The sequence below is a fragment of the Mustela nigripes genome, chromosome X (genome assembly GCF_022355385.1).
Source record: "Mustela nigripes isolate SB6536 chromosome X, MUSNIG.SB6536, whole genome shotgun sequence".
Lineage (NCBI taxonomy): Eukaryota > Metazoa > Chordata > Mammalia > Carnivora > Mustelidae > Mustela > Mustela nigripes.
Genome location: NC_081575.1, coordinates 4,740,196 through 4,751,284, shown reverse-complemented (window position 1 = coordinate 4,751,284; position 11,089 = coordinate 4,740,196). Strand labels below are relative to the sequence as shown.

The window sequence follows — 11,089 nt, the reverse complement described above, 5'->3', positions numbered from 1 at the left end:
ACGTCTGGGTGCAGGAAGGGTACCTGGAGTACCGGCAGGTGCCCGGCGGTGACCCTGCCCGCTACGAGTTCCTGTGGGGTCCCAGGGCCCACGCGGAAACCAGCAGGTTGCAGGTTCTGGAGTATTTGCTGCGGGTCTATCCCGGGCTGCCGGTTTCCTCCCTGATCCCCTCTGAAGAGGCTGTGAGCCACGAGGAAGGGAGGGCCTGAGCCCCAGGGGTGGCTGTGGTGCGGTCCGGGCCCTGGCGGGGTGGGCAGATTGTCCTGGGGGTTCCGGGCACGAAGTGAGGCTGTTTCTTGGTTCTTCCCTGTTGGGGTGTGTGTGTGTGTGTGTGTGTGTGTGTGTGTGTGTGTGAAGAGAGAGCCCTGGGATTTCGAAGCAGTGCAGGGCCAGGGAGGTTTGGGGGAAAATGCAGGGCAAAGAGCCTCCTTTGGGGATGTGGAGGGCGGTTCCCTGCGATGCCTCCCAAGTTCAGAGCTCGTTGTCCCTGGTGAGCTCTCCAGTGGGTTCCTTGGCGTAGGAGGTTTCATTGGCTTCAGTGACTGAGTGTGTGCGTGACATCCCCCAACACAGCGTTTGTCCTGACCCAGTTCAAGAGTTACGAGTTTTGTCATGTCCCGGGGCCGTCTGGGGGACTCCGTTGGTTACGCATCTGCCTTCAGCTCAGGTCAGGATCTCAGGATCTTGTGATATAACCCCACATCGGGCTCCCTGCTCAGTCGGCCTGTTTCTCCCTCTCCCTCTCTGTGTGCTGTTTCTCGAATAAATAAACACATAAAATATCTTTCAGCAAAAAGGATTTTTGCCGTGTCCTAGAAACCAGCCTAGACACCTTGCCTCCTGTTTTGGGCTCTGGGCCAGAATCACAGGGCTTGGCCTCGGGGTGGGTTGGGAAGGCGAAAGAACGGAATAGGAAGGGGAAGGGGGTCAGGAACGGGGGACGATAAGCGTGTGGGTTCTTGCCTCTGATGCCCCGCTGGCTGTCATGGTGTCCATGGCAGAGGCACACACACGGGGCTCCTCCTGCCCTGGCTTGGTTCTTCAAGAAAGGAGGAGAAGCGTCCGTTCAGCACAGAGGGAGCTCGGCTCACTGGCTCCTCGATTCCTCGACGTGGGCTGAGTTCTACCGTCTGGAAGGCCCTGCGGCTGAGCGCGGAGGACGCTAGAAGCAGGACGCGTCCCAGCCATAGGGGACGGTGTGTAGCAGTCCCAGTCGTGGCACGAAGGTGGGCAGGCGTGCCCTGAGAGCTGCGGATGAAGCGGAAGCCGTGAGGGGGTGTTGCTCCCGAGGCGACGACGGCCCTGGAAATGCCCCTGACCCAGCCCGGGCGGCAGGGCTGTGACTAGAGGGGCCCCATGATCGCTTCTGTGCTGCCGGTCACGGGGAAGCTGGGCGGTGACAGTGGCCCTCTTTGGGCATCGGGTGCTTTTGGGGCGGGACAGATGTCTTAAATGGATAAACGCCGGGAGCAGTTTGCATTGGGCCGTGGAGAAGGCCGAGTGTCTGTGGCCTGAAGGTACAGCGTGCCGGGCCCCGTCACAGGGTATTTGAACACAGGGAAGGTTCAGGGGCTTTATTCCCACCTTCCCCACGAACGTTCTGTGGACGACAGCGGGGAATGCGCACGTCCCGGACAGCCCTGTTCCCCCCGGACCGGCGGAGCCTTCGCTGGCTCCTCGGCCAGGAGAAATTATCGGGCCTCCCCGGAGTTGTCCGCCGCCAGTCCTGAAGAGTGGCTGGGTGTTCGTGGGCAGAAATGGTTGAAGCTCAGAGGTCTGCATGGGAGAGAAGCTGAAAAGAGGCATCGAGGTGGTCTCTTCCTGTTCCTGGGGACCTTTGGGTTCCTTGCACGCAGCTGGTCTGGACCCCCTGCGCCACCCTCACCCATTTGGGCACGATCTGTCCTCCCGGAGGTGCACAGGCAGGGAGCTCGGTGTGCTTCGCTTCTCTGTCGTTCCACTCGAACCCCGCGTCTGTGATCTGTCAGGGCAACGAACGATTTGTAGATGGGGAGAGTGGGGGGGTGTCACAATAGCACCGGACAGCTGTCCCAAGCAGCGCAGACCCTCAGACGCCAGCGTGCCCGTGTTCCGGCCTCTTCTAAAGCGGGACAGGAGCAGAGAATCACGGGTTAGAGAGGTTTCGGACTGTGCATCCGCGGACAGCGAACATTGTCAGCCCACTGAGATCTTGGCGGTCATGGCCCTGGGAAGTGCCGAAAGGGGCTCCGGAGTGAGGAGGGTGATCAGCCCCGCTGAGATGTTGTGAACAACCATAGCCACGTCCGTGCGTGTGCCAACTCGGGAACATTAGGTGCGATCTCGCACTTGAAGCCCCTGTCCCTTGGTCTTTGGGCACATCCAAAGGCAGAGACTTTCAAGGCAAATTGGACTTTCTCAGGAACCCCTCCCAGAAATGAGGGGGTTTTGCCTCAGCGAAGTAGCAAAGCGGCTTTGGGCTGAAAAGGTAGTCTGCAAGAGTGAATCAGAGCGATGTCCAGTGCCGCCCCCCTTGTGCTCCTCCTGTCCCCAGGCTAAGAGGGAAACGGCGTGGCCTGTCCTCTCGCACTTAGGAAGGCTCCTGTGGCAGAATCCTGTTTGTCACAGGCATTCCTATCGAAGGCGCCCCAGGGACCCTGGATCCGTTCTTTGCCATGGCAGCACAGAACAGAGAGCGCACCGCGTCCTCAGCCAGACTCTGGTGTCAGACCCACGGACGCTTATGCGTGTGTGTCATGCCCGACGTGTGGGCCTTACTGCTCCGGGCAGGGCGGGCGGCCTTCCCCACAGGAGCCTCTGCTCGGGAAACGGGCTGTAGGGATGCTTCCTGCCCCCTGCACCGCCAGGTCCCTGAGCTACCCCGTCAGTGCCCGCGGGGCCGTCATGAGTCTCTTTTGGGAGCCGGGCAGCCAGCTGCATGTGGGCCTTGTGGGAACTGGGGTGGGGGTCCTCCTCCTGGGGCCCGGCCCGCAGCCCCCATGCCTCGTGCACTGCCCAGCCTGTCCTGACCCTGGCCTCGGTCTGCAATGTCTGCGGTCTCGTCCTCCTGTCTCCCCGCTGCAAAGCCCTCACCCCTCAGTCTTCTCACACTCATCCTTCCTTGGGAGGCCCCAGCCGTGGATCCCGCTCAGCGTGCCCGCGCTTCCGCTAGAGCTGACTCCACACCCTGGTGGCGCGTGTGCCCGGGGCCCGCGAGTGACAGTCGTCGCCCGGTGACTGCGTGAGACCGCGTACAACGCTGTGTTATTTTCGGAGATGTCCTGTGTCACCCCAACTGCTTCATGAAGCAGGTGGCCCTGCGCAGGTGACGCTGAGGCTTTGCTTCCTGAGGCTGAGCCAGAGTGGGCGTGTGTCCCTGTCAGCCATCCCCAGAGCCTGCTGGGACCCTGGTGTCTGCAGTCGGGCCGTTGGGGCAGAGGAGAGACTTGCAGGTGACGGCGTGGCCACCGCAACGCTCCCCCATTCAACGCAGTCTCAAATGAGGACTTAGAAAGCAGCCCTGGAGGAGGGGGTTCGGGTTCCCAGGCGGCAGGCTGTACAGAGGTTTGGCCGCCCCAGGAGACGTGGGAGGAGGAGCACCCCCTTGTCATCCCGTCTGGACTGCCCTGGGCCGAGCAGGGGACGGTCAGGGGAGCCCAGAGGAGGCTGAGGTGAGCTGGAGCCTGTTTGACCTCTTGAACTGGGTGCTCTCGGCCCAAGTTCCAGGACTGGAGCCCGTGGGGCACTCCAGGATGGAAGCAGGGATACTGCGTGCCCTCCTCGGAGGGAACGGACTTGGAGGTCGTGGGATGGTGTTTGATCCAGACCGTCCTGGACTGCTTTGCTGTCCCACTTCGGACTCGCCCAGCGCCACCACGAGCGTCCCTCAGGAAGGCATTTCAGGGGTGCCAGGCTCTCTCAATCGTGTCGACGGTAACACACGTCACCCCGGTCCCCGGTAACTGGGGCCAGGGCTGGGCAGGGCAGGGACCGACCCCCTTACCCGTTGGCCAGACGACGTGACGGTCTCTAGGTGGCCTGACCCGTTCCCAGGAGGGGCTGGTGTGAGGTGTCTCCAGCACGGTCCTGCTCCTCTCCGAAGCCCCCGTTGCCCGGGCCCAGCCATGCCTTCCTGAATCCCCGCCGCCTCGCCAGGGGTCTGGCCTTCAGGCTGGCTCCCACCGACCGACCGTCCTCTCGGACAAATACCGCTGTCCCCGGTCCTGGCGCCTTCACGAGCAAGCCTGGGGCCTCTCTGCCTGTACCGGGCCGGAGCTAGGGCTGAGCACAGGGCAAGGGCAAGTGGCGGGAGGCAGGGTGTGAGACCAAGGGACAGCCAGGAGACAGTGGGAACGGCAGTGCTGCATTTCCCGAGCGCCCGGACAGAGGATGTGTGCAGAGGGTCCCCCGGACACTCACCGTTGGGCATGCCGTGACAGTCCGTAGACCCGGTGGGAGGGTGTTTTGAACTGCCGGCCCGCTGCGTGTCTGATGTGTAGCCTGCCCAGGGGAGTGAGCCCGCTGGACACCGTCGGCTGGAAGGGAAGGGGACAGGACTGGGAAGGGGCGCGGCCGGGCCCGAACCCAGAGCAGCCTTCGGTGGGTCCTGGCTCCTCCATCCGCGTGCGAGTGGGATCTTGTCCTCCCACGATGCCCCATCCCCCACTGAGGTGTCCTGTCTTCCGAGGACGACTCGTGGCTTTGGGAGTTCCCAGACTTTGCTGTCGGGAAGGACCGTGAGCTTTAGGAGAGGTCCTGGTCACACGCACTGTGGGACGTCCATCAACTGGGGTCTGTCGGATAGATTTCTCCGGCGGAGAGCCGGCTAGAGCTTTCTGAGAGGAAGAGCACAGAGGAAAGAGATGCTCACCCCATCCTCTGGAGAGTGTCTCCGGACGAGGAGTACGGGTCGTCACTGTGGATGCTGACCCTGCGCATGCGGCTGAGGTAGAGGCTGTCGGGGTCCCCAGTGGAAAGGGACCCTTTCGTTTGTCTGTTTCGCGGGGTGCTGTTGGGGGAGGTCACTGTGCCCAGCCCCGCCCTCTGGGGAGCCGGGCTGCGCTCCTCCTCTCTGGGGGAGCGGTATCTACTTTGGTAGCTTGGGCCTCGCCTGCGGGAGGCTTGTCCACTCTCGCGCATTTGTCCCTTCACTATGCCATCCTGTCTTTCCTCACGAGGGACTCGAGGAGGTTTTATTCTATCGTTTGGGTCACATCCCAGTTTCGCTCGATTTGGTCGCTCACACTGTTCTAGCGTTGGTCTTCCGAAAAGGGATCTCACTCAGCTTCCGAGTCCCTTTGAGGTACAGAGTGGCTTTGTTTCGTTTTCATTTTATTTTTACCGTGTCCCTACTTTCTGGCACTTTCAGGTGCTCCAGGCTCCTTGTGACCTAATAAGATACTGATTTCTGTACTTCTACATCTATATCTCTATATCTTGTCTGTCTCCCTCTCTCTCTATCATACAGGTCTCTGACTCCGGTTCCTGACACGGGGCTCCTAAATCCCTTGTAAACGGGGGTGCTGGGAGGATCGCTTCTCTTAACATGTAGTCTCTGATCCCGTGTTTGACACGGGGCTCCTAAATAAAACCCTTGTCATTTCCCGAGAGGTAAGAGCCCTAGGAGCATCTTTTGTTCTAACCAGGTGACCCTAGCTGGGCTCCTGGGTGGCCCTGGAGGTGGCGACAGCTCAGCAGAGACACCAAGCCATGCTTAGAAGCTTGGAGTGTTCATCCCTGCCAGGTGCGCACTAGCCTCAGGGGGGGGGGGGCCCCATGGGCTCCCCCCCCCCCCCCCCCCGGCTCAGGGGGACTCCCTACTCCTGCCCAGTGGAAAAGTTAAGGGCAGCGGTGTCTCTCCGTCCTGGGGACGGTTGCTTTTCCCCCTATCCCCCGCTGCCCGGTTCCAGAGCCCATCTGGTATGGTCTGTGGCCCGTCAAGGCCACGGCGGGAGCCTGGGAGCTCGTTGCCCGTGCCCCTTGAGACACTCTGTCTTTGAGGCGGCTCGGGGTGCGGAGTGCGCGTCCTCGAGGCGCTGCACGCCCCAGGAGCCGGAGGTTGTTTCCTCCCAAGTCGGAGCATGACGCGCTCGACATGTTGAGTTCGGAAGAGAAAGAGGACGACTGGGGGCAAAGGGGAAAAGTTACCAGCTCCTCTGACAGGGACGGGAAGAGCCCCTCCCCACCATGCATCCTGTCCTCCAGATACCAGCAGGCAGCCTCTGCGCTGCAAACCCGTAGGACCCGGCGGCGACCGTCTCCACCCACCTCTGGGTGCTGGAGGACGGTAGGGCCACCTTTTCTCTCCTCCTATGAGGTGCGACCTGACCTCCCCTCGTGGATCAAGGGAAGGTCCTGTCATACAAGGGACCCGGCACGACGGGGAAGGGCGCCTGCCCGGCCAGGAAAACCCTGCCGCGGTGAGCCCTCGGCCCCCGATGCCAGCTTCTCGGACCCGTCAGGCGCCACACGGAGGCCTTCCTCAGGAGCGGAGGCGGAAACCCCGAGGGGCCTGACCGAGGGTCTCCTGGGCCCCCGCATCCACCAGGAGGGGTGTCGTGCCAAGTTCTTGACGGCGCAAGCAGAAAGCTGAGGCCTAGCCCGCCGCTAAGAAAGAAACATCGCAGGGGCCGAGGGCACTGGGTTCATCAACAAGGGGCTCCCTCTCTGACACGTTTTATTAACCTGCCTGATTTCCGACAACCAGACGGCCCTGGCTGCGGTGGTGTGCCTAGCGGGGGCCATCGGGGGGCCGAGCGGTCGGTGGCAGGTACTCGGGGAAACAGCGGCAGTCGGGACAGCAGTGGAAGGGGCTCGGGGGGTGAGGGGTCAGGGTCACGGGGGTGACGGGTCCGGCAGCCACACCAGGCAGAACGGCCACGCCGGGCCCCCAGGGGTGGTAGAGCGGCAGCAGCCCAGCCACGGGGAGCTGCACGGTGGGCCCGGGGAGGAGCACGGGGGGCCCGGGGGCGAGGCCCAGCCCCGACGCGTAAGGGTGTATCTGCGCGGGAGGCAGGGTGACACAGACCCAGGGGAAGGTCGCGGGCTGGGCCACGGCCGGCGCGAGGCAGATGGACGCCTGGGCACCCTGGGGCTGGCCGTGCACGGGCCGGCCTGCCGCGGCGCGGGTGTCGGCCACGGTGGTCCTGGCCGCCGCGCCGGCAATGGCAGGAGGGGCCGACCCGCTCCTGCCCTGGATGGTGGGGCCGTCGCCCTGCGGGCTGCTCTCTGGCTCCGGAGGGTCCCCGGCAGAGGACAGGACTCCCTCGTGCCGCGGGCCGGGTGTCGGTGCCGCCGGGGGGACGCCCAGGGTGTCGGGCTCGGGCTTGCTTTCCATCTGCCTTACTGTGGATTTCACGGCCACTCTCCTCTTCATCCTCAGGAGCAGGTGAGGACAGTCTCTCTTGAAGAAGGGGCTCCTGTAGAACTGTAACTGCGGGGCAAAATGGAAAGAGGACGAGAGAGTCCGTGTCACAACAGAGTTGATCGCAAGCGGCAGCCGGGTCGGGGCCGCGCTGCGGTCCGGGGTAGCCGTAGGCCCCGAGGCCTCCTGGGGGCAGGTCCCGGCCCGGGCAGGAAGCCGCGTGCTCGCTGTCCCCTCGTCCGCCCTTGCTCACTTGGGACACCCACGGCCCCTGGGGCCAGGGTTCCAAGGGGCCCCCCTCCAAGCCCAAAGGAGGGGGGCTTGGAGTCCAAGGGAGGGAGGCTCGGGATTGGCAGACGGGGGCGGGAGCCTGGGCGGCTGTCCGAGCCAAGGTCCGCTGGCCGCAGAAGCGCGCCCTGGCTGGGAGTCCCCGGCTCTGGGCGTCCAGGGGCCCGCTGGGCTTGGGAAGCACGCCCACTCCTTCAGCCTTCCACAGGCTTCCAAAGGGCTTTGGGGCAGCACAGCCCCCAGACGCCCAGGGACACCGCTAGTTCACGAAAGGGGCCCGACCACCCGCCTCGGCGATGGCCGGCCGGGAGCTGCGGGAGCCCCGCGTGGGCACGCTCACAGCCCCCGGTGAGGCGGGGTTCCCCCCCCCCCGCCCCCGAGCAGCAGGGCGGGAGGATCCGGTGTTGGCGGAGGTTTCGGGCACGGGCCCCGTGCAAGCAGCGTGCCGTTTGGGGGTGCCCAGAGCAGCGACGTCCCTCACGTGTGGCCATCCCCGGATGCCCATCGCCTCACGGACACACCCAGCCAAAAGACACAAACCTAGAGAAATGGGAAAAGCGGGGGGGGGGGGTCGCAGCAGAAAGAAAGAAGGGTAGAAAGGAGAAGACGCTTTCTCCGTCGCGAGGAGAGCTCCGAGCGCCTCCTCTCTTACCAGTTCCCAGTGCCCCCCACCCCCGCTGAGTGCCGGCCCGGGGCGGCAGCGCGCCCATCACGCGGGTCCTTGAAGAAGGCAGCCCCGACACCCTTGGCGCCATCCTGGGCACTTTCCCCACAGTGGGTCTCGGTCGCCGACCCCACTGCCCACAGGGAGACCCGGGCCCCAGATGCCCAGGAGGCAGCCCCGGGGGCTCCCACCCCCCACCCCGACCCCAGCACGCCAGAGCCTGGCGGCTCGGCCCCCGTTACCTTGCTCAGGACGTGAACAGGGGCCCCTCCGGTGAGAAAGCTGGTAAGGCAGATGGATGTGTGCACGTCCCGGCGCAGCTTGCTGAATCCATACAGGTTGAGCTGGCGGACGAAACTCTTCATACAGTCCGTTTCGAACACTTTGTCCGGACCCTCCCGCTCCAAAACCTCCTTCTGAAACAGCTTCTCGTTGATGCCTATGCAGGTGCCATCCTTGGCCCACCAAATGGACGCAAACTGGGTGCTGTTGACGATGGCCCACAGCCTCTTGGGAAAGGGCAGGCAGAGGAGGCTGCCTTCTCCCACCGACAGGGCGTCCTGGGAGGTGCGCGGCCTTTTGAGCAGAGGCTCTTGGGCCAAGGCCTGGAAAGCGTTTTCCTCCAGCAGCAGCCTGAAGCCAGGGTCCCCAGGGGACACCGGCTGCGGCTGCGCCAGGGTGAGCGGAGGCTGTGCTGGAGGAGCGCTGCTCTCCGGGCCCACGGCGGCGGCAGGAGCCCCCTCTTCTGGAGGGGAGGGCGGCGGCCCCAAGCCCTGCGCCGGGCCCGGCGGGCCCCGCTTCTCCTTGCTGGCCATACTCCGCTCCGGCGCGCCCCTCCTTCCTGTAGACCTGCGAGTGCGGCCTGGCCGGCTGCACCCCTTGATAACAGGGCGGCCCGGGGACATCACAAAGGGGCTCCAGTTACTTGGGGGGTGACATCACAAGCCAGCCAGCCAGTGACCTGATAAAGGGCCAGCCACACGAGTGACCTGTCGGCACGCCAACCTTCTGGTCACACCCGGTCCTTCCCTGGGCAAGGGGAGCCTCGTCTATGGCTTTAAAGTAACACACCCAACAGGGGCGCCTGGGTGGCTCAGTGGGTTAAGCCGCTGCCTTCGGCTCCGGTCATGATCTCAGAGTCCTGGGATCGAGCCTCGTATCGGGCTCTCTGCTCGGCAGGGAGCCTGCTTCCCCCTCTTTCTCTGCCTGCCTCTCTGCCTACTTGTGATCTCTCTCTCTGTCGAACAAATAAATTAAAAAAAAATCTTTAGAAAACAGTAACACACCCAACATCCGGGGCCAACCCCAGACCGTCCATCCATCCCACACCTAGCTCCCCGGGTGCCGGCTGACCTCCGCTGGCCTGCGTCCTTCAAGAGGTCAGAGGTCGTTCTCCGGGCCCGTGGGTCTCGAGAGTCCCTACCGAGATGCACGCTTTCAAGCAGGGAGCAGAGGCTGGGGCGGGCGTCCACGGTCAAGGGTGTGGGCCACGCGGGCCTTTTAGCATCGTCCCAACAGGGTGCTGAGGTCCTCCCCGGAGACCCTCCCAGTCTACCCACGCCGTGGGTCCCCCGAGGCCACATGGCCGATGGCTGCTTAGGTGAACAGGTTAGTCAGGTGTGTCCCACCACCACCCTGCAGAAGGAGGAGGAGGAGGAGGAGGAGGAGGAGGAGGAGGAGGAGGAGGAGGAGGCGGCGGCCTTCTCCTTCCTTGCCTCTCCTCAGCCTGCACGTGCCCCCCTTCACACCCGGCCACCACCTCCCAGGCAGACTGTGGGGCCGGCCGGGAGCCGGGGGCCTCACACTGGCTGGCTTCCTTCCCTTTCCTCCACTGACGGTGGCAGGGGCACCCGTCCTGGTTGGTGGCCAGGGTTTGAGCTCCGGGATCCTTCTCTGGTCTCTGGGGCCTGGAGGATCCAGAAGAGGAGGCCATGCAGAGAAGCCTTCTAGCACATTCTCCCCACGTGCAGGCCCACCTCCCCCCAAGCACTGCCTCCCCAACTCGATTGTGGGCGTGGAACTCAGTGAGTTTCCAGAGATGGCCACGCAGCAGACGCACCGCCAGACTGGAGGCTATTTTGTCTAGCAGCAAATAGGCAATAGAGTCTGTGGCCTGGGGCTCCCCGCGGGGCCTCACTCCATCCCCGGCAGGTACAAACCGCGGGCTGAAATGCCACCCGAGCTGAGTGCCCGGGAAAATGCCGAGACAGCGGGGGCCCACGGACAGAGGTCCCAGGGCAACCGATGTAGGGGGGAGCGGCACCAGCGGCTGCCGTCACCGGGCGCTGCCTCGGGACCACGACAAGTGCCCGTCACGGGTTCAGACTGGCCTGGGGCTGGAGAGTAGTGTCGTGGGGCTCCTGAGCTGTCGCGGTGTCGGCAGGGGTGTCCCAGGCCACTGGTCGAGGCTCCCGGCGTCCGTCTTTCCCTCCACATTCTCTGTGTTCAGGCTGTCCCTGCAGGCGCGTTAGAGATGTTCACCCTCCCCCCACCTCCCCCCGCACCCCGGCTGCCCTTGTCCGCTTGATGTTTCCTTTGGTGGAAAGGAAGAGACAACTGTGGGAGAATTACAGCCACCTAAGCTCTGTTGCGTCAATCCACTGAGTCGGAGGCTGGATCACTTTAAGGAACCTGGAGCTTCTAGTTCAGAACGTCACTGAAAACTGAGCCCACCTCTGATTTCCCCTTTGTTGACTAATTTCCCAAAGAAGAGACACCTCCCATGACCTTTGGCTGTAGGGCCCTGCCACCCACCTCTGATCCAAGACCTGAGTCTCTCTTCAATCTTCCCACAA

General features: G+C 63.7%; 1 protein-coding gene across 1 annotated transcript; it reads right to left on the bottom strand.

The window, feature by feature from the left end:
• Positions 1–6,658: 6,658 nt before the first annotated feature.
• On the bottom strand, positions 6,659–10,774 carry LOC132006755 (heat shock transcription factor, X-linked-like). Its single transcript, XM_059384740.1, has 2 exons — positions 8,537–10,774; positions 6,659–7,411 (listed from the first exon to the last, which is right to left on the bottom strand). The coding sequence occupies exons 1-2, from the start codon at positions 9,197–9,199 to the stop codon at positions 6,710–6,712; spliced, it is 1,365 nt and encodes a 454-aa protein (XP_059240723.1). The 5' UTR covers positions 9,200–10,774; the 3' UTR covers positions 6,659–6,709.
• Positions 10,775–11,089: the final 315 nt, after the last annotated feature.